At 41.5% G+C, this 23,605-nt stretch overlaps 1 protein-coding gene across 4 annotated transcripts in view; it reads right to left on the reverse strand.

Annotated features, from left to right (window-relative positions):
- Positions 1 to 17,359, reverse strand: part of DEGS2 (delta 4-desaturase, sphingolipid 2) — a 35,938-nt gene extending 18,579 nt beyond the window's left edge. For 3 of the 4 annotated variants that reach the window (XR_011600287.1, XM_070941865.1, XM_070941844.1), the window contains exon 1: positions 17,256 to 17,359. Coding sequence is in view for 2 of the 4 variants with exons in the window: in XM_070941865.1 (XP_070797966.1) it covers positions 17,256 to 17,337 (82 nt within the window). In the remaining 2 variants the exon portion in view is untranslated. Of the gene's footprint in view, positions 1 to 4,877; positions 4,958 to 17,255 lie in introns of those variants that run through there. The other variant, XM_070941857.1, reaches the window with a different exon arrangement.
- Between the last annotated feature and the right edge of the window lie 6,246 nt (positions 17,360 to 23,605).

Genomic DNA, 23,605 nt, shown 5'->3' on the forward strand with positions numbered 1-23,605 from the left:
CTACCCTGGTTTCTGTCTAGGTTGGTGATAGGTTTCTTATACTGGTGTCTAAGCTTGGCCTTGGGATCCTTTGCCAGGAATGTACAGAAAAACTCTGTTGCTTTGGCTTTATAAGTTTGTCATGAGCCCTACAGGCTACATGGCCAAGCTCTATGAGTTTTCTTGGCAATACACTCAACCAAAATTTCTAATACCAAGGCAGTTAATGCAAGGGAATTTGTAGCTGCCATCTATAGCACCCTTAAGATATATCTGGTCTGTAACTTCCAGAATTTCCAAATGGCATGGCCTATAAATCTAAGAGACATTTTTTTCCTCCAACAGATTTACTTGTTATCCTCATGGGAACAATATAAAAAATTAAGTAATGCAACTGATTTTTTAAAAAATGTGTGTCACTGCCCTTCTTTTGTTGACTTTTGATCAAGTTGGGAGATATTATGATCAAGAAACAGGTGTACGTCATCTTTTTTCAGAGCATTGGCTGCCATCCAACATGGAGCTCCTGGCTGCTCCAGAGTCCCCTTGAAAGCAGCCAGGCACAACTTTTAATGATCCAAGGGCCACTTCAGCCTTTTTTTATTTTTTTTTTTATTTTTAATTTTGATTTATATGCCGCCCTTCTCCGGAGACTCAGGGCGGCTTACAATGCATTAAGCAATAGCCTTCATACTTTTGTATATTTATACAAAGTCAGCTTATTGCCCTCACAAACTGGGTCCTCATTTAACCTACCTTAGAAAGGATGGAACCTCAAGGAGTCAACCTTGAGCCTGGTAAGTTTCGAACCTGCAGAAATTGCAGGCAGCTGTGTTAATAACAGGGTGCATTAAACCACTGTACTACCAAGACTCCTTTGAATAAGATACTGTGGGCCACAAAAAAATACTTACTGTATTTTCTGGACTATAAAATGCTCTGGATTATAAAATGCACCTAGCTTTTGGGGAGGAAAACAAGAAAAAAAAATCTCCCATCACCACCCATCACCGCCTCCACACGTGCCTCATTTTCAGCCTCCACACATCCCATTTTCAGCCCGTTCTAGGTGGTGGGGATTGCCACCACCTGTCACTGCTGAATGGGATGTGTGGAAAATGGGATGCACAGAGGCCGAAAATGAGATGCATGGAAGCCAAAAACGGGATGCACGGAGGTTGAAAATGGGGCGCACGGAGGCAGCAATAGGCGGCAGCAATCCCTGCAGCCTGGAACAGCTGATTGTATTCCGGGAGGCCGATCTAACCGCTAATCAGCTGCTTGTGCTAAATCAGGCTGTGTTGAAGCTGACCAGGTCGTTTGCTGTTTGCTGCAAGGAGGCAAATTGCTGGGAGGCAGAGGCCGGTGAGTAGGGGCCGGGTGGGTGGGGCCGACAGGTAGGTGGGGCTTTGGCAACATTTGCTCTATAAGACACACAGACATTTCCACCCACTTTTTTGGGGGGAGTGTGTCTTACAGTCCGAAAAATACAGTAAATGGTGGGGTGTCCATTTGATTTCTTAAATATTAATGCTTACACTTTAATGTAATTATGTACTTTTTAAAATTTAGCACTTGCAATGATTCTAATCTCTGTCCCTCTCTATTATTTGCCCCTCAAATGGGAGGCTTCATATGATTAAGCCATTCCCAGCTTGTTGATAGAGTTTGTTTGTTAGCTAACGAAAACATATAGAATAAAAGTGTCTATGGAGAGTCTCAGTCATCCATGTCATGGTTGTCCCAAAGGTCCTCAAGAGGCGACTGGACTTTTCGCTTCTCATCTCAGCTGAAGAAGCTACTTGGATGAGAAGCGAAACATATTCAAAGAAAAACCAGAAAATCCAATTGCCTCTTGAAAAAGCACCTTTGGGACATCTAGAAGAAGCATATAGAAAATGACAGACCACTGTGAGAAATTGAAAAGAAAGGATATCCTTCAGTCTAACTTTATATTATTATTATTTATTATTATTTATTGAATTTCTATACCGCCCTACTCCCGAAGGACTCAGGGCGGTGCACAGCCATGAAATAAAACACATAAATATACAAAATTTAAAATCGAATAAAATGGATTAAATAAATTTGGCTGAATTAATACCCATAATTTAAAAATACCCATATTTTAAAATCCATTAAAATTTAGAATTTACACTTAAAAGGGAGAAGATTTAGGCGAGGCCAGCTTGATGAAATAAAAGCGTCTTCAACTCGCGGCGGAAGGTGCGCAGATCCGGAATCCTCCGTATCTCTGGGGGGAGCTCATTCCAGATCGTCGGTGCCCCCACAGAGAAGGCTCTCCCCCTAGGGACCGACAGCCGACATTGTTTGGCCGACGGCACCTGGAGGAGCCCCTCTCTGTGGGAGCGTACTGGTCGGTGGGAGGCTGATGATGGTGGTAGTAGGCGGTCCCGTAAGTAACCAGGTCCCAAGCCATGGAGCGCTTTAAAGGTGGTAACCAGAACCTTGAAGCGCACCCGGAAGACCACCGGGAGCCAGTGCAGCTCGCGCAGGAGAGGTGTTACATGGGAGCTCCATGTTGCTCCCATAACCACCCGCGCGACCGCACTCTGCGCCAGTTGGAGCCTCCGGGTGCACCTCAAGGGGAGCCCCATGTAGAGAGCATTACAATAGTCCAGACGAGAGGTGACGAGGGCATGAGTGACTGTGCGTAACGAGTCCCGATCTAGAAAGGGACGCAACTGGCGAATCAGGCGAACCTGATGAAAAATCCTCCCGGTCACGGCCGTCAAGTGCTCTTCTAAAGACAGCCGTGAGTCCAGGAGGACGCCCAAGTTATGAGCCCTTTCCGTGGGGGCCAATGATTCGCCCCCAATAGCCAGCGATGGCACCAGCTGACTATATCGGGACTCTTGACTATATCAACTGCTTGAAAACTGTCAACCTCCCAAGTAGATCAGACAGGAAACATAACAAGGTGAGCTAATTCTACTTTTTTAAAAAATAAAGCTATATTTATGTAATAACCTTGTAAATCTAACAGTACAAATCTCCACCATCAATTTTATGGCGTGATTAGTTCAGGATTCTTTTCCTTTTATCTGATCATTCCCTAGGCAGCATCTCTCTCCCCCACCACACCTTCCAAGGTCATTATCACATTCCATTAGAGAAACCAATAGCTCACTGTGATCTGTCATCAAACTGTACTTACACAAATTCCCATTTACTTTTAAACATTACTGGCATGTCGCCAATTTCTTTTTCCATTCTCGAATGGCTTCATTCATAACATCAGAGATATCAGAGTCTGTTATCTCGCTATCCCTCCTTTGGACAAATCTAGTTAGGTAAGGTAACCAATAGGCCCTAGATAACAAAAAATGCACACACTTCAAGGATTTTGTTGCTTTCAGAAATGTGACAATTTGCTAAGCAATAAGCACCTCACATTCTCAATCACAACTTTCCAATTAAATGTCCTGTTTCTAAAAGATCCCTTTCTGTCCAAAGTTGAATCGCTTTCCATTGTGGTTTCGGTTGTGACTAAGAACCATATCTACAGTATATACGTTGCAGAAAGCTGTTTTTTAAAGTCTGTTTAACATCCATCATATGTTACAGACAATGTGATGCAACCATATCTGTTCAGATGCAGATGCAAATGCAGATGCAGATGCAAATTAAGACTTAGATGAGACCGTTTTTCAAAATACTTAATGAAATGAAAATAATAGACCTCCATAAATTCAGACTGGAACTCAGCCTATACAGATCATCATCATCATCATTATCATCATCGCCTGGTCAGTGGGCTGTCTTATAAATTGAATGAATGAACAGATAAATAAATAATCTGCTGCTTCAGTTGTTGAACTGCTTTTTTGGATTTATCTGAATTTACCATTTAAACTGTTTTTGTCCTGTGCTAATGCCAGCTTGATTCTAACCTCGCTTAAGGAAATCCTATTCAGACTAAGACATTTTAGCAGCAGCTTCAGAGGTGCGTTTCAGCCAGTTCTGACTAGTTCTCGAGAACCGGTAGTGGAAATTTTGAGTAGTTCAGAGAACCGGTAAATATCACCTCTGCCCCGCCCCCAATCTATTCGCTGCCTCCCAGTCTCCCAGCTGATCGGCTAGAAGGAAAAAATTAGGGCTCGCTTTTCAGCTGGGAGATCGCTTGGCAAAGAAGAAGGGAAAAAAATAAGACACTGTTGCTTTAAACTAAGAAGCCAAGAAGCCTCCCAACTGATCGGCTAGAAGGAAAAACTCAGGGCTCGCTTTTCAGCCGAGAAATCACTTGGCAAAGAAGAAGAAGAAATAATAAAACAAGACGCCATCGCTTTAAATTGACAAGCCAAGAAGCAGCTGCTGGAAGGAGGTTTTTACTTGCAGAAGCAAAGTGACATTCAGCAGTTCGTTTCTGGGTCGCTGAACAACAAACTGGATAAGAGGAGGGATTCTTATATGGTTCTATGTTTTTGAAGTTTGGGGGTTTGCACAACATAGGCTTTGTGTTTCTAAAAAGGTTTGGGCAATTTCCATTGTGAAATGAGTTTCCTGCCTGCTTGTAAATGGAGCTGAACTTCTGATTTCCATTTTATATTGTCTCTAAGCATCTGTAGATGTTTTCTTCTTACAAAGTTTCCTTTTATGCAGCAGGAATGTAGAATGAGCCTTAGGCAGGTTCCTTTGTTAGCAGCTTGATTTTTCCTTGCTTTTCTGGGAGCCTTTTCTTATGAGTAATATTTTATTTGGGGAAATGAAGAGGGGGGAGTTTGATTCCTTCCCAGAGCAGGTTAATGGGGTGGAGAGGGAATGGGGATTTTGAAGTAACCTTCCCCTGTCATGTCCACCAAGCCATGCCCACCAGGCCATGCCACGCCCACCAAGCCACACCCACAGAACTGGTAGTAAAATTTTTTGAAACCCACCGGATACAGCAACACTAGCCTGTTGCTGTATCTGTCCACCTTTCTGCTCCAGGAAAACAGCTTTTCTTCTTGTACGAACATCTTCCTGGAGATAGGCTATATTTGTGTGTAGGTATATATGTGTTTGTGTGGCTATATATAAACATTCTCATATACATGCATACAACTGTATATGCACACACAAAGAGAGAGAGAGAGAGAGAGAGAGAGAGAGAGAGAGAGAGAGAGAGAGAGAGAGAGAGAGAGAGAGAGAGAGTGTTAAGTTAAATTTCTATATACAAGGTTGAACTATCAAATTACAGGTATATACAAGCACAACAAATAGCTTAAGAAAAAATCCTTCTTTTCAGCTGGCACTCCATTTTTTTATGCTTCCCTATCAGCATTAAGGAAATAGCACATGGGTTATCTGGAAGCTACCCCATCCACGTCAGCAGACCAGAAGAACAGTAAACATCTGGAATTATTTTATTTTCAAATGGAGGGGGAAATTACTTATTCCATACAAAGCTTCCAGTAGCAGAGACTCAGGATTTTATGCTGAGGACTAGCACCTTGACTCCAATTTATAAACTGGATTATATGCCAACAGAAAAGGCTAATTCTTGGCTGCAAGGCACCTGCATGAGTATCTGCTTTTGTGAGAAGGTGATTTGACTTCTTGAGTTAATTACAGCCCAACATAATAAATCAATCATTTTTAATCTATTAGTTAAACATTGGGAGGTTTGTCATTGGCTACAAAATTGGGGCAAAGTTGTTTTTCCCAGGGAAGGATGACCTCAGTGTTGAGTGTTTCTCAACCTTGACCATTTTAACAGTGTGGACTTCAGCTTCCAGAATTCCCCAGTTAGGCTGAGAATAGAAATTCTTAAATTCTCCCAATTCTTAAATTTCTATTCTCTTTCACACGTCTTTAAGAGTTCGCACATCTTAAAAGTTGCCAAGGTTGAGAAGTACTGAGCTAAATAATTGCTGAATAGGGAGGCTCACAAAGATGGGTCTTCCTCAAAATCTTGAATGCAGCCTCTCAAAGCCATTTCCAAAGTAATGGAAATGATTAAAATATGGGGCAGGGACAATCACGTTGACCTCATTTATTTCATTTTCAATTAAATTAGACTTAATTGTGGTCCTGGCTTCTTTCTGAATTTTTTTTTACTCTTAACACAACTCTTAACACAAACATTACTCAAATGCTTACTGTGACCAAATCCTCAACAAGAACTGTGCACCCCCCACCCCCAAGATAAGAGAACATGAAATAGTTATCATTTCCCACAATGAACTGAATGGTGGAAAGAAAACTTGCTGCAAAGCGTGGCCTGGATAGCTTATTGCTATAAGACGCACCCGAGTATAAGACGCACCTACCTTTTTTGGCGAGGAAAAGAAGAAAAAGAAATCTCCTTCTGCCGTTGCTTCTGAGAATTTTGCCTAGTTGCAGCAAACAGCAAACAGCCTGCTTTACTTTCATTTTTGTTTTCAGCATAGCTTGATTAGCACAAGGAAAATAATCTGCTCCAGCAATTTACCTCTTTGCAGCAAGCAACAGAGCCCTGTGCAAAACAGCTGAGAGCAAATCAGCTGAGAGTCGGGAGGCTGATCGAATCAACTTGTGCTAATTAGGCTGTGCTGAAGCTGAAAGGAGCTGTTTTTTCTTGCTGTTTGCTTGCAAGGAGGTAAATTGCTGGGAGACAGAGGCCAAAGGGTGGGGGCCAGTGGGTGGGCAGGGCTACATTCAGTGTATAAGACGCATCTAAATTTTCACCTCCTTTTAGGTGGGAAAAAGGTGCGTCTTATACCCTGAAAAATAAGGTAAATATATTCTGCCTCACCCCTTCCTTCTGGAGCAGTTAAGAAAAGGCACACCTTTTCTCCTTCTCCAGACTGTTTTTTTCCAGACACAGAAAAATATACAAAGCTAATTTGATGGTGATGATTATGTTCTTGAGTTCCAGAAGGCTCCCTGTAGCTATCTAAGTTTTATTAGTTACATATCTGTTTTTATATTGTTATATAAGTATCTTATTTATTTATGCCAATAGGTAGTAACAGCAAACTGTAAGCATAGAACAAATTTTTAAAGGTATTTGATAGAAACAATCTTGACTCTATTTGACCCTTTTTTATGACCTTGGAGAGAAAAGCAAGAATTAGTCAATGAAATCTGCCACCGATAGATTGTCAGCCAGTTTATGGGTAGGATTGAAATTGTAAAGATGCAAAACGAGGTGAAGAACTATAAAGGCGCAGAATGACTTGTCCCCTTGTAGGTCCATATACTATCTCTTATATACAAGCCATTTCAAGGACATTTGCGAAGTAGAACTTCTCTGTCAATGGAATACTACCTTAATGACACAGGTAGAAATAGCAAAATTAATATAATCTAGGTTTCCTGCCACAACAAAAGTACCAGATTGGTTTGAAAGCTAAAAGGAGATAAATCATACAGCTAATAAAACAAAATAAAACATTGCTTCTTTCTTTGCCCCAATTTGCCTTAAATGCAATTTCCAATCTGCACTGGAGCTGGAGCTGGACTGGAATCTGCAAGTTTCTAGCTACTTTTGGAATCAAATTCAGCATAAACCAGCAAGACCTATAGCCAGGGATGATGGAAATTTTCATCCAGCACCATGACTTCTTCATTAAGCCACTTTCCCTGCCACTCTGCAATGTTTATTGTACTTCACTTTATGGTAATGGAATGAGAAAGCCAGAAAGGATTGTCGATCCCTCATCTGCCATGCAAGCTCATTCTGAGTGATTTTTAGTGTATAATCTATAAAATGGTACATAGGTTCAGCCACAAGTCCTGGAAAAGCTCTTTTCATCTCTGTGTATCTGGTGAAAGAGATATAGCATAGATAATATACTGAGATTATATTAATGCAATATTTGCTTATCTGAGCTTTTGCCAGCCGCTTACTAAGCACTGCCTCTTCAGTAGGCTGCAGGCAACAAAAGGGCTTGGCCTTGTGAGCTAGTCTCAGCATCAGAGATTCTAGCTTGCACAAAACTGGGCTGTTTCTTGGGGCAAAACTGGGCTTTCGTACTTTTACCAAAATAACCAAAAAGCAAGTAGTACTGTAGGTGTCAGTTTTGGAAGACAATTTTCTTTTTTGCTTCTTAACTGCCACATATTTTAGCTGGAGAAGTTGGCAGGGGGTTCTTGTTGGAGCGGTAGAAAGTTAGTCATAACAACATTCCGTATTCAAGGACTTTTGCCTGCATCTGATGAAGACTGCCTGAAGATTGTATCCAGTTGAGTGTGAAGAGTTGATTGGACAATGTGATGAAATTGTGGGTGTGGGGCAGGGCTGTGAACTGTCAGCTGGGTGTGGAAAACATGGAAGCTTTCAGATTCGGGTTTTCCAGATGTGCCAACATGACATCTCTAATAAATTGGAACTTTGAGGAACTTCAGGCCTCAGAGCTTTATTTCTTTGGGGATGTTCCTTGGAACCCTGACAGTAGGAGGTTAGCACCCACCCCTCTCCTAGGAAAATGAAATATTCTAAGAAATATTAAAAAGGCAGAATATTATATTTTCCCTAAATGAGAAACATGTTTCTAAAGACAAACTCAGAGCCTCAGCTTTCTGCCCCCTTAGCAGATATTTTGGTGCCAACCTATCTACAAGACAAAGAGTGGGCCAGCTTATCTACAACACAAAAGACATGGCCCTCAGGATATGATAGGATTAGCCCTCACTCAAGAGCCAAACCAGGACAAAGCCATTAAGCCATAATAGGAATTACTCAAAGCCCTTTCACTACATCATCACCCAGCAAGATTCAACCAGGCCTGGGACGCAGGCAGATTACAAAGTTAGCTAAGACCCTCGCCCCCTGGGAGTCTGACAGCCAATGGGATACATTTCTTGTACAGGAACAGGAAACTCTAAGGCAGGGCCCAAGAGCGTGTATAAATATATATCTCTCTCCACTCCATATACTCTTTTTGCCCAAGACCTCAAACCACGTGGTCCTGCCCACCATTAAACCATCTTTCCAAGTAGTCTCCATGTTTCCAGTGTCTTTCTTCCCACTTGGAGCTGAACCCAGATGGACATTTCTTCCAACAGTACATTTCTTTGTTTTTCATTACAAAAAAAAATGGCATCTAGATGCATGAGATTGCTGCCTGAGCACCCTATCAAGAAAGCAAACATGAGTTTGTGTAAGAAAGTCCCTTAAGAAAGAGAAAAATACTAATTAACTGCTGCTTGATTCTAAACTATATTGTGCTATTAGGTAGGTCATAACACAGGAATTAAGCATGAACAGCCTGACCCTAGCCTCGGGGTAACTGACTATATGAGGAAGAACAAATCAACCACAAACATACCAACTACTAGTACCAGTAAAAGCTTAATTGTCTTGACAAGCAACATGCCGAGCATGAAATCTGTAGTCTAGCCTCTGGCCATTTAAACTTTGCAAAAAGAAAAGGGAAAAAAAGTATTGAAAAATTCAAAATTGTTGGACCTTGAAAGTTTAGATTTGAGATCTGGGTGGCATAACATAGTTATGTATGGTAAAGATTGCTGGGAGAAATATCTACAACCTCAGATATGCAGATGCTACCACTAATGGCAGAAAGTGAAGAGTAAACCAAAGAGCCTTTTGATGTGGGTGAAAGAGGAGAATGCAAAAGTTGGTTTGAAACTCAACATTAAAAAAACTAAGATCATAACATCCAGTCCTATCACTTCCTGACAAATAGAAGGGGAAGAAATGGAAACAGTGACAGCTTTTATTTTCCTGGGTTCCAAAATGGCAACTGCAGCCATGGAATTAAAAGATGTTTGCTCATTGCAAGGAAAGCTATGGCAAACCTAGACAGCATATTAAAAAACAGAGACATCACCTTGCTGGCAAAGATGCATATAGTCAAAGCTACGATTTTCCCAGTAGCAATGTATGGCTGTGAGAGTTGGACCATAAGGAAGGCTAAAGAATTGATGCTGTTTAATTGTGTTGTGGGAGAAGACTCTTGAGACCCCCTTGGACTGTAAGGAGATCAAATCAGTCAATTCTAAAATAAATCAACCCTGACTGTTCTTTGGAAGGACAGATACTTTATTTGAGGAAGCTCAAGTATTTTGGTGAATTTGGAAAATAAATACGTTAAGGGCTGTACAGTAAAATGGGTGAAAAATTATGTACCAATGGTATGTATGTATGTATGTATGTATATATGTATGTATGTATGTATGTATGTATGTATTTATTTATTTATTTATTGTTTAAATTTATATACCGCCTTACTCCTGAAGGACTCAGGGCGGTGAACAGCCAAAAGATAAAACACACATAATACAAAATTTAAAAACAATATAAAAGTCCATTAAATAATTTGGCCCAAACAATTTAAAACACCCCTATTATTTTAAAACAAATTTAAAATTAACAATTAAAAAGGAGGTTAGGCCAGGCCAGCCTGTTGAAATAAAAAGGGTCTTGAGGGCACGGCAGAAAGTGCGTAAGTCCGGGATCCTCCGTATCTCCGGGGGGAGCTCGTTCCAGATGGCAGGTGCCCCCACAGAGAAGGCTCTCCCCCTGGGGGCCACCAGTCGACACTGTTTGGCCGACGGCACCCTGAGGACCCTCTCTCTATGGGAGCGTACTGGTCGGTGAGAGGCTACTGGTGGCAGAAGGCGGTCTTGTAAGTGCCCTGGTCCTAAGCCATGGAGCGCTCTAAAGGTGGTAACCAAGACCTTGAAGCACACCCAGAAGACCACCGGGAGCCAGTGCAGCTCGCACAGGAGAGGTGTTACATGGGAACGCCATGTCGCTCCCATAATCACCTGCGCGGCTGCATTCTGGACCAGTTGGAGCCTCCGGGTGCTCCTCAAGGGGAGCCCCATGTAGAGAGCATTTCAGTAGTCCAGGAGGGAGGTGACGAGGGCATGAGTTACCGTGCGATCCAGAAAGGGACGCAACTGGCGAATCAGGCAGACCTGATAGAAAGTTCTCCCAACCACAGCCATCAAATGCTCTTCTAAAGACAGCCGTGAATCCAGGAGGACACCCAAGTTGTAAGCCCCCTTTGTGAGGGCCAGCGACTCGCCCCCAATAGTCAGTGATGGCACCAACTGACTATATCGGGACGCCGGAAACCACAGCCACTTGGTCTTGGATGGGTTGCTCCTAGAAGGACGAAGCCGAAGACACCAGCCTGAAGATGACGAATGAGACTTCGTTGAAACAGGTTTTACCTACGTAAACTTAGTTGTTCTACAGCCCTGGGTTCTGTGAAATCTCATTCACAAGTTTCTGGGCCTTTTTTCTGCTGACAAACTACAACTCTGTGTTGCTCTCTGGGAGACTCAGATAGCTATTTCTGCCTCTTAAGGCGTCTTCGGTGAGCCACACCCACTTCTCAATTATCCTCCCTGTAAAGGTATAATGTATCTTTTTTCTTTTTTCGTAGGCTTTTATGTGCATATTCTTTCTAGCCAGAGTTTACCTACGTAAACTTAGTTGTTCTACAGCCCTAGGTTCTGTGAAATCTCATTCACAAGTTGAAATCTCATTCACCTAGGGCTGTAGAACAACTAAGTTTACGTAGGTAAAACCTGGCTAGAAAGAATATGCACATAAAAGCCTACCAAAAAAGAAAAAAGATATATATATATATATATATATATATATATATATATATATATATATATATATATATATATATATATATATATAAATTTATTATAGTAATTTATTATATAATTATATATTTATATATATATATAATTATATAATATTAATTTATTATATAATATATATTAATATATATTATAATATATATATTAAGTATACAGTAAATGAGAAGGTTGATAATTATTTGTAAGCTTATTGTGTAAGGGGAAGGAATATACTAGATTTATTTGAGATCTCTTTTTCAGCACTCAACCAGGGTGGACGATGTATGTTTAATGTTGTTTCTATATATGTTGTGTAGACTTCTTTTTTCTTTTTTCCTCCCCCCCACCCCCCCGTTTGTAATTTTTAGGTTTTTTTAAAATTGAGTTTGTAATTGTTCTTTTTATATGTAATATCCTATCTTTGAAATTAAAAAAAAATTGAAATGGAAAAAAATTAAAATGGTAACCAATATATCCAACACACTTGCCTCCTTCTATTTTTCTCACAACAACAACCCTGTGAAGTAAGTTGGGCTGAGAAAGAGTTAACTGGCCCAAAGTCATCCAGCTGACTTTCATGGCTAAGGAAGGAACTAGAACTCATGGTTTCCTATTTTCTAGCCTGATGCGTAACCACTAAGTCCAGACCAAATTGCCCTATGGAAGATATAAAATAATATAAATAATAAAGCAGGGGTGAAATGCTCCCGGTTCGGACCCGATCAGGCGATCCGGTAGCAATGGTAGAGCAAAGCTCCTCCCACCCACCCGGGTGTCCTGGTTAAAACCAGGAAGTAATGTGTTTTTAGCTTCTGCGCATGCGCAGAAGGTCTGTGCGCGCATGTGATGCTTGCACGCGCAGGGTGTGTGCACTTCCGAACCGGTAAGGAAGGTAAGTAGATTTCACCCCTGTAATAAAGTATATAGGTTAAAATAGACATGTTATCTTTAGTAATCAATAATGGACTTTTGCTGCCCAAACTGAACAAGGCTTTAACGATTTGTTTCTAGATAAGAGACGTGGAAAGAAATAGTTTGTTGAGAAGGTGATAAATTACTAAAATTGTTAATACTTGCTGTGATGAAGGGGGAAATAATTTCTTTCTATATACAGTATATGTTTTCTTTTTCTTTACTATATTTAATTTTTTCTTTTCTATTTTTTTTCTTTTTTCTTTTTTTGGTATTAGTTTTTTATCATTTTAATTGTAAAGTTTAATAAAATTACTATTAAATAGTTTGAATTTGAAGGTCTCATTTATTACTTACCGGAAAGCTATCAACCCTAATGCCAGTTCCCTCTAATGTAGGGAGTAGAGTAACCTTAGATTTCAGGTTGCTTCGCTACTGTTTTTTGAAAACTTAAAATGGACGCAGGTAGTCCCTGACTTACAACCACAGTTGAGGCCAAAATTTCCATTGCTAAGCAAGGCAGTTGTTAAAAGAGCCTCGGTGGTGCAACGGACTAAAGTGCTGTTAAGTGCTAGCACTTAGCTGCCAGCTGCCTGCAATTAGTGCAAGTTCGAATCTCACCAGGCTCAAGGTTGACTCAGCCTTCCATCCTTTCGTGGTAGGTAAATTGAGGACCCAGATTGTGGGGGCAATAAGCCAACTTTGTATAGAAAAACACCGCTTGGGGGGGGGGGGGGCGAAAGCCCTAATAAGCAGGTATATACAAAAAAAGTATGCAGGCTATTGCTATAATGCATTGTAAGCCGCCCTGAGTCTACCGAAAAGGGTGGCATATAAATTGGACTAATAAATAAATAAGTAAATTGAACCCCATTTTACCACAGTTGTTAAGCGAATCAATGCAGTTAAGTGAATCATTCAGTCTATAAGTGAATCTAGCTGTCCCCATTGACTTTGCTTGTTTGGAAGGCTCCTGGAAAGGTTACAAATGGTGATCACCTGACACACACACACACACACACACACACACACACACACACACACACACACACACACACCAGGACAGTGCAACAATCACAAGTACATGCCACCAAGCGCTCAAATGTTGATCATGTGAGCATGGGGCTGCTGCAATGGTCATAAATCTGAAAACCCATCCTAAGTCACTTTTTTCGGTCAGCTCTTGCTAAATTAATGGTTGTAAATCAAGGACCACTTACACTTTGTTTGGCTCTAGAAGGAAGTCAGCAGGCAGACGTCTTGACTTTATTGCCTACAAAACACCCAATTTTATGAGCCCAGATCTATGAACCTAATCCTTGAGCACAGCTCTTCTCATATTCCCACTGTCTAGCCCAGGGGTCAGCAACCTATGGCTCCGGAGCCACGTGTGGCTCTTTGGGCCCTCTGCTGTGGCTCCCTGTCAAGTGATCCCAACACTGGCTGGCCCCACCCCTGGCCCTCCCCTCCCAGTCACTCCTCACCACTCCTCTGAGAAGGTAAGGGCAGCAGCGGGGGATGGAGAAGCAGCCAGGGCAGAGACAGAGAGATACAGAGAGAGAGGGAGGAGGGGAGAGAGGGAGGGATAGGAGAGAGAGATATGTCAAAAGGATTTTGTGGTTCCTGGTGTTTTTTAACAACTGGTTCTCTGCCCTAATGACCGGCTGGGTAGGCGTGGCTGGGGTGTGTGTCATGTGACTGGTGGAAGTGAGTGACATCGAGTTGGCCATGCCCACCCAGGTTTTGTGGCTCCTGGTGTTTTCTTTTCTGTGGGAAATAGGTCCAAATGGGTTTGTTTTTTTTTTTAATTTGATTTATATGCCACCCTTCTCCGGAGACTCAGGGTGGCTTACAATGCGTTAAGCAATAGCCTTCATACTTTTGTATATTTATACGAAGTCAGCTTATTGCCCCCACAAACTGGGTCCTCAATTTACCTACCTTAGAAAGGATGGAAGGCTGAGTAAACCTTGAGCCTGGTAAGATTCGAACTTACAGTAATTGCAGACAGCTGGTGTTAATCACAATGCTATCAGTCTACTGAGCCACCAGGCCCCGGTTCTTTGAGAATTTAAGGTTGCAGACCCCTGGTCTAGCCAAAAGGCCTAAGAATATGGAGTTGCCTTAGCATTAGGTCAACAATAATTAATAATAAATAACATGGAGGATAGCAATAGCAATAGCACTTAGACTTACATACTGCTTCACAGTGCTTTAAGCCCTCTCTAAGCAGTTTACAGAGTCAGCCTATTGTCTCCAACAATCTGGGTCCTCATTTTACCCACCTCAGATGGATGGAAGGCTGAATAAATCTTGAGCCTGGTGAGATTTAAACTGCCAAATTGCAGGCAGGCAGCAGAGGTAGCCTGCAGGACTGCACTCTAACCACTGTGCCACTGAGGCTCATCCCCTAAAACTTCAAGAACTTCAAAATTATCCAGTAAGGAATATGCATATATGCATTCTTTACTTTGTATAGGGCATAAAATACTAGATTTTATAAAAAATACCTTTTATATACGTTCCTGTGAGGAGTTCATTATCAGGCTAGCCATGCTGGGAAGGGAATATAAGAAAACACCCCAAGGGATGGAACAAGGAACATGAGTATTACATAATCATCCAACATGCCCAGCCCTAAGGACTTAGTTTGATCTTCCTTGATCTATCACCCACCAGAGATGGTGGATTAAAACTCCTGCCACCTCCAGTCAACAAGAGAGGATGGGAACAGTGTGTGAGGTACTTGGAGAACTTTTAAATTAGCTTATTTCATGAGTCAAACACAACGGAACCTTCCAGAATTACAAACACTCCGCTACACTTACTTAAGCTTGTAAAAATGAAAAGGGGTTCTGATATAGCCAAGAGAGACAAATGATTGGATACACAATGGGTATAAAGTATGCCTTAAATGCAGTGGTGGGATTCAGCCAGTTCACACCACTTCGGGAGAACCAGTTGTTAACTTTCTGAGCAGTTTGGCAAACTGGTTGTTGGAAGAAATCATTAGGGCAGAGAACCGGTTGTTAAATTATTTGAATCCCACCACTGCTTAAATGCCATGCAGAAATTTAAATTCAAGTCAACCCATTTCAAAATAAGTATATTTGCCTACTAAATAAGGCAGATGGAATTAAAAGGAAACAAGTTGCTCCATAGGAAACAATATGATTTAATGAAGTTGCTTCAGGCAGGAATTTTACACTATACCTTTTAGTACAACTAAAGGAGAACCGACACCATAAACAAAACAGGAGGGTGGTAAGTGAAAGGAATGTATTCCATCCTCCTTCACCCAATAAAAAGAGTCAGGTTTGTGGCCCGTTCAGGAAGGACTTTGATTGCACAGTACATAGTCAACTAACCTGCTATGAAAGCTAAAGGAAGCTCTGGTAATCAGAGGAGGACCAGGGGTCCCTAGCTGAGTGACCATGACTATTCAGCTGGATCATCCCTCCCCACAGAACTGCTGTGCAGTAAAAAGAAAGAGATGGAGAAATGCATAAAAAAATGAGCTTTCCGGAGGAAGAAAACTGGATAAAAATAATATTTATTTTAAAAAGGTAGCAAGCCTCATCGTTGTTTTATCTAGTCCCTTTGGTGTTGCTAAACTAGATCCCACTAACCATCTTACTTGATAGGACCAGGAGTTCAAAATGTTTCAAGAAATTTATTTGTGACAAAAATAATCCAAAAAGAGGGAGAGTAGAATGAGAGAGAAAGGATTAGGTTCATTTTAAACTGGAAAGTAAGGTTTTAATGAAGGGCCAGGGGAGGAAATAAGAAAATGTGGGACATTGGTTTCTTAGATGATAATGTATAAATGCTGTTTTGCTTCTTTCAAATAATAAACCAGCCTTGCTACTTTTGGGGATCCTTCTTTCTAAATCTTGCTCTAAGAACCTCTGACTCCATTGTTACTCCTTTGTATTGGTTTTAAAGGATACAAAGGATAGCTTGACAGGTTTAGTTGTTGTGTTCAACTCTCTACTGTTCAGCATGACTGCAACAAAGAGGAATCATTGTGTTCACTAGACTTCTCTTGCTCACCCCATAGTCCACAAAAAACGTGGGGGAAAGCCTCATATCCCGATCCTTACTAGGACCAATCCTGTTGAAAATTCATTTGTGAAGGAAGCAGAGTCTACATAGGAAACTGGTCTAAAGCCTTAATATCTCTGATCTCGATAACTCGATCACCTCTCCCTCTCCCTCTCTCCCCCACCCTCTCCCTCTCCCCTCCCTCTCCCTCCCTCTCCCTCTCTCCCTCTCCCTCCTTCCCTCCCTCTCCCTCTCTCTCCCCCCCCCCTCTCTCTCTCTCTCACACACACACACACACACACACACACACACACACGAAAAATTATCCTGCGCAACGGCAGCACCTAGCTCATCATAGGATATCAAAGTAAGCAGGTTTGGAGCTGATCAGTAATTGAATTAGGAATCCAGGCTTCTGTATTAGTTGGGAAACTACAAAGGTGTCCTGGAAGGGGACGTGGCAAAGCAGTTCCTCCTTGGCGCTGGGGAAATTGTTAAGGCTCCTGACAGGCACCAGAAGACAAGCTCGACTTCAGAGTTTGCAAGGGGGTGAGGGTGGGGGGGGGGGGAGAGGAAAGAACAAGAAGCAATGGGGAAAAATCCAGCCGCGCTCAAATGTCATCCCAAGCGATAGAACCGACCACCAACTGGGAATAAAGGGCAACTCTTTGCGTTTAAGAGGGGAAAGAAAGGTGGACGAGAGCCTCCACCTTGCCAGGAGAAGCGCCCTTTTTTCGAAACGTTAAGCCAGCGTCTCAAGCCCAACTTACCCAAAATCTCCTTCCTCCGTTGCGTATGGGGCTGGTCAGTGTAAACCCACTCGAAATCCCCACGGGTGACCCGGTTACCCATCCCTACTATCACACTAAGCGGGGTGGCTTCTGGTGCTGAACAGAAAAGCGCGGTCCAGGGAGGCACCTTATATCAACCCGGAGCAGCCTGGAGGCAGACCCCGCCCCACGCTCGTTCGCTTCAACCACCGAGCTTCCCGGGCCGCCCAGCTAATCTGGTTTTGCGAATGGAGTCAGCTCCCCCTTTGCCTTCAGGAGAGCAAAGGGGAGCGGAGGGGCGCCATCCTTTGCCGGCTGGTCGGAGCCTGCCGGCTTCCTTAGGCGCAGGGTGGTGAACTTTCATCGTTTAGAGTCATTGCTCCTGGTCCAAACCAAGCAGGAGGCTCTGGACTTTCTGTTTTTCCTTTGAAGATGTTTAGCTTCTCATGGAAGAAGCTTCTTCAGCTCTGAAAAAAAGCACCTTTGGGACATCCATGACCTGGATGACTGAGAATCTCCATAGACAAGAGAGGCTTGGTAACTGTGAAGTGACTGAGGAGTTAGTAGGAGGTGGCCAGGGAGTGAGCAAGAAGCAGCTGATGGACAACACAAGGTTTGGGAGAAGCAGGACCCCAGAAGAAGGCTAGAGAGAGTGTCCTGCTTGAGTAGGGGTCAGACCCAATGGGTTGTGGTATGCCTTCTAGTGCAGGGGTCTCCAACCTTGACAACTTTAAAACTTGTGGACTTCAAGTTCAACTCAAAACTTGTGGACTTCAAGTCTTAAAGTGGCCAAGGTTGGAGACACCTGTTCTAGTGGTATGGCTTTTGGTTTAAGTGGTTTGTCTGTTAGATCCCAAAATATGAAGCAATTGCATTCTGATGCAAGAAGAATGCAGAAGTGTGCAACAATTAAAACGACTTCTGCAAAATCTTCAGATTAGCATGGTTGTAAATTATAACAACAATGTTATGAAAAGTCCAGAACAGGAGAGGAAGTTGATTTGGGGTCTAGATAGTATAATGATCCTGCAGGAATGCTCCTGAGGAAGATGTCAAAGATATCATCAAAGGGGATGGAAGCTTCATTTATCAGACTGGCTCAGATCAAAGCATGGTGCTCAGCTTCCTGATCCACCAGGAGCTCCAGGAATATCATTGACCATTCAGACCTGCCTGAAGAGTCAGAAAATTACATGCCAAAATTTAAATTCTTGTTTGGATGATAACATTAATAATAATATATTGTGGCAGTGCTTGGAGACAGCAGAAGAGAAGAGAAAGAACTGGAGATGATAGCAAAATACAAAGACCTGCAAATAGAAATAAACCAACTCTGGCAAAAGAAATCAAGTACCAATAGGAATGTCTATGGAGATTCTCAGTCATCCAGGTCATGGTTGTCCTAAAGGTGCTTTTTCAAGAAGCAACTGGACTTTCTGGTTTTTCTTTGAAGACATTTCGCTTCTCGTCCAAGAAGCTTCTTTACCTTTAACATCATTAAAAAATCAACAACTGCCTATCCCAGGTCATTGGGAAGGACTTGATAAGTGGACAAAAATACCAAATCCAGTCTGAACATCTGGCTGACCATGCAATGAATAAAAAAGTATAGTTAAGAGTGTCCCAGTGTGAATTTGGGCTTGAGTGTTTCCTCCAATTGTTCACCTTGAACTGATTTACAGAAGAGATATTATTGAGATTACAAGTATAAAATTGATCAAAGTGTATGCCAAGAATGCTTGCTATGTATATGTGTATAATAAAATTATGTTGAGTTCAATAAAAAAAACTCTGTTGGGCTGGATAGCGAGAGAAATTCACCCAAATTCACACTCTTTTGAGTTTTAAATGATTTTTGCTGAAGTAAGGAGCTCACCACTGAGAAGAAGCATGTTTATTGCTGCCATCATTGAATGCCTTTACAAGAAATAGGTACCCTGGAAAATGGAAAAACAAAAATGTGTACAGAGGTTGAGGGCTACTAAGTGGGAAATCCTAGGAAATTGATTTGCTGACCAGTTCTGGAGAAGCTAGGAAACTGCTTGTCCAATTTGGGATTATTTCTATTGTTAGGGGAAATGAGCTAAATTGGTTAAATGAGGTTACAGGTGACTTTGTCTGGGACAGGGTACAGTCTCCATTTGCCTGTATTTTTTCCACTACACCAGTGCATATACTATCTTGGTCCTGATGTGTTCAGCCCCCAACATTTGATTGAAGTGATGTCAATGTTATGCAGCATTTGAAGGTGGGAATTTCCTGTGATTTACTTATCTATTCACAAAGGCAGTAGGAAACTGGCACTTGCCTTCACAATCAGAGAATTTAGGGCTGGAAGGTTTCTAGTCCAACCAATAGCCAAGGCAAGAGTCCTTGTATCACCTTATACAAATGGTTGTGCAATCTTTTCTTGAAAACCTCCAGTGATGGAGAACCCACAACTTTGGAAGGCAAGCTATTCCACTGATTAATTGTTTGCACTGTCAAGAAATTCTTCCTTATTTTGAGACTGGATCTCCCTCTGATCTCTCTCCATCTGATTCCATCCATTGTGTCTTTTAATCCAGCTACTGTATATTCCTTGTGGAAAATAAACCTGCATATTACTGGGAGAGGGGGGAAAAAGATAAGATAGAAAAGAGACAAAGATCTGAGTGAAAATGGGAAGCAGACGCCATATCAGTATGGTTTGTACTTACTCATTTCCATCCAGGGGTTAGAAGACCTGAAAGATAAAACAGCTAGTGATGGTGCAGGTGGCAACTACATAATGGCTTGGTGACATCACGTGGCAAGAGAAGCCTGCAGTGAGAACACAGCACAAACCTGTGAGCATGAGTCAGGTTTCATAATGCAAATTGAAGGGGACAGAACTTTTTATCATGTGAAAAAAAAGTTTGTTCCTCCAACATATCACCTAGAACATTAATTAATGTTCTGAACTAACTGTTCTGAATTAAATGTTCTGATAACCAGGTGACATTTGATAAATTGCAACAAAATCGCTGTTTCTTCCCCCAGGGTTCACCATCCAAATCTTCATGGTTACTCCAAAGTTAATTAATTTTCCACCTAAGAATCCATCTAATAAACAAAAACGTGAAAACTTGATTCGTTTTGCTTTTTATGGTTTCTTTTTTGAGATCCAGCCAAATGGTTATCTCTGCATAGTTTGCAGATTTGGCTATAGAAATATGAATAATAATTGGAGGAAAGTATCCCAAAGATGCTTTTCAGGAGGCAACTGGACTTTCTTGTTTTTTCTTTTGATGACATTTTGCTTCTCATCCAAGAAGCTTCTTCAGCACTGACAGGATACTGGGGAATGGAAGGATTTATACTCCTTGCAGATAGCTGGCAATCTGCATCCTTTTAGAGCAGGGGTGTCAAACTCAATGCCCAAGGGCTGGATGCGTCACTCGCTGGCCACGCCTACCCCCAGTTTAGTGAAGGGGGAAAAAGTCATGATACATCACGTGACGATGTGACAATGCGAGTTTGACACCCCTGTTTTAGAGGGTCATTGAAACACTTGTGTCCTCAGGGTCTTTTCTGTGTCTTTTTCTCTGGAAATTGCAAACTACAGGAACCAGGAGCACTACTCAGGTGACCCTGAGGACACAGATAAACCTACAAGTGTTTCAATGACCCTCTAAAAGGATGAAAATTACCAGCTGTCTGCAAGGAATATAAATCCTTCCATTACCCACTATCCTGTCAGAGCTGAAGAAGCTTCTTGGATGAGAAACGAAACATCTTCAAAAGAAAAAACAAGAAAGTCCAGTTGTCTCTTGAAAAAGCACCTTTGGGACAACCATGACCTCTAAAAACTCTATTTTACTCTTTAGTAAATAGCAGAAATCAAATCTGCTGTAGTCATCTACAATGACCAGCGCATACTTTGCTCCTCCCAAACTGGCTTGCATTGGTCCAACCAAATCTGCATGTACCGACTGTAGAGCTCTTGTTATCTGCCTTATGCTAGTTTTGCTTACTGAGAATGCCTTGGACTTTGATGATTTACATACTACACAGTCCAAGTATGCTCTAACTCAATAAACAGAGTCTGCATCAGTGATGAAATGCAATTTTTTTTGCTACCAGTTCTGTGGGCGTGGGTTGATGGGCATGTCATGTGACTGAGTGGGCATGGCCAACTTTTTTTTTTTTTTACTTTTTAAAACATTTTTTACTACCTTTTCACCCAACCTGGTAGTAAAAAAATGCTTTAAAAAAGTAAAAAAAAGATTCTGACGATCACAGCTGTGCCGTGCCTATTCGCCTGAACTGATAGTAAAAAGGTTCCGATGATCACATGGCACAGCTGATTGTCAATCAGCTGTGCCGCATGATCTTCAGAACCTTCCTTTAACTTTTTAAAAGCATTTTTTTACTACCTATTCGCTCGAACTGGTAGTAAAAAAATGCTTTAAAAAAGTAAAAAAAGGTTCTGATGATCGCGTGGCACAGCTGTGGTCTTCGGAACCTTTTTTTACTTTTTATAGCATTTTTTTTATTACTGGTTCACCTGAACTGGTAGTTTTTATCACTACTGGTTCGCCCGAACTGGAGCGAACCGGTAGCATTTCACTCCTGGTCTGCATGTGCAGCAAATGCTTCTCTACACTCTCTTGTGGTAGCAGCTGGGCTCTGTACAATTGTCTTGATAATTGCACAATATTGCATGCTGACACACTCACATGCACAGTTCTCAATTTCAGCCAAACCTCCTTTGCAGTTTTTAAATCAGCTACATTCAAGAATTGTTCATCTTCCAAGCATAAAATGATGTAGGCCAGTGTCTTATCATGCTGCCGTTGATCTGCAGCTGCTAATGGTCCCTGAGGTGGATTACTAACAATATCCCAGAGCTCCTTAGCCTTCGGGAAGCACTCCATTTTTGCAGCCCAAATAATATAATTCTTCTGCCCCAATCAGGGCAGAGAGCTCTCCTTTAAATCAACAGCCATCCTGCAAGCCTTCTCAGCCTTGTTCTCTTTTGCTTATAACAAATGAACTCTCACAGCACAGAACAGTTAAGCTAAGCCACGCCCAGGCTCCAAGTTGTCTCATATGGCTCAGTCAACAAATCCTGTGTCTCAGTCACCAAACAGTTCCCATTGGCTGACTTGTTCCTATGGCTATTCTAGTTCATAAATTCTTATACTCTGACAGAAGTTACTGTAACTAAATGGTATATAGCTTCAACAGTTAAGGAACAAGTCAAAAAATACACTGCACTTATCAAATGCTATGATGTATACTTACAAAGGACAGGAATTTGCAAACAAAGGTATACTCACTGACACTCTGGAACTGAAAATTGGACTTTGAAAAAGCAGGATAGGATAAATATTAATACTTTAGACCAAGGATGTCAAACTCAAGGTCTGCAAGTATCCAGTTTTAACTGATATTCTCGCACGCGCACTCACTGTTGCTCTTGCTATTGCTCTCTCCCCCTCCCTCTCCCTCTCCCCCTGCCCCTCTTTTTTTTAATGTATTGGTCTTCAACCCTAATAGCTTTAGTTTATGTCTTTGGCCTGTAAAACTTTGGATAGGATAATATCAAAGGGGTTAATATTATTTCTAATGTTTGTACTATAGGGCAATCTGAACATTTAAATATATCATGACCAATGCAACAAAATGAACTAGATAATTATCTGTAAGAGACAAACATTTTATAATAGTGCTTATGTGCTTTCTCCAGATCACTAACCAATAATTCCCTCTGCTGCTGCATTTCCTTCCTACTCTTTGTTCCTGATTTCCCTGATACTATGTATGCCTTATGTCGATGTGAAATGCATGCAGAATGCAGGTAGACCAGTGTGATTGGGTTTATTCATAGGATATGACCAATACACCAAGCCCATCTGGCAAGAATTTTTGCCTATTGCATGGATTGCTTAACTTCCTAATCACTTTTGGAGAATTTTCCAAGAAAATCGTTATCACTACATAATGTCTGGTTAGCATGAATTTGCAAATTGTATGTTCTCTGGCTGATATGAATACTGTCAAACAGATCCATGGGGCATTATAGATATTACTAAGAACTTGAAGTGCTAGAAAGACCAGGAAACTCTGATCTTGCCTTAAGCATGAAAACTAGCTGGGTGACCTTAGCCATTCCTCTCTGAAAAGCAAAAATCTTTCCAATCAGAGCATATTCAAGTAAGCATATATAATAGTTAATATTCATATTCACCATTCTATTCTTATTAACTTTGATAGCTAACTGACAATACTACCATTGGCTTTTTTGCATCCAGTAATTGTTAAATAACTATAATTAAGTATCTTCAGGGCTTATTCCAATGTATGTTGTTTGAAAGGGTATATGT

Source organism: Pituophis catenifer, unplaced genomic scaffold, assembly GCF_029215685.1.
Source record: "Pituophis catenifer annectens isolate HBS135680 unplaced genomic scaffold, rPitCat1.0.hap2 SCAF_1, whole genome shotgun sequence".
In the NCBI taxonomy this organism is placed as follows: domain Eukaryota; kingdom Metazoa; phylum Chordata; class Lepidosauria; order Squamata; family Colubridae; genus Pituophis; species Pituophis catenifer.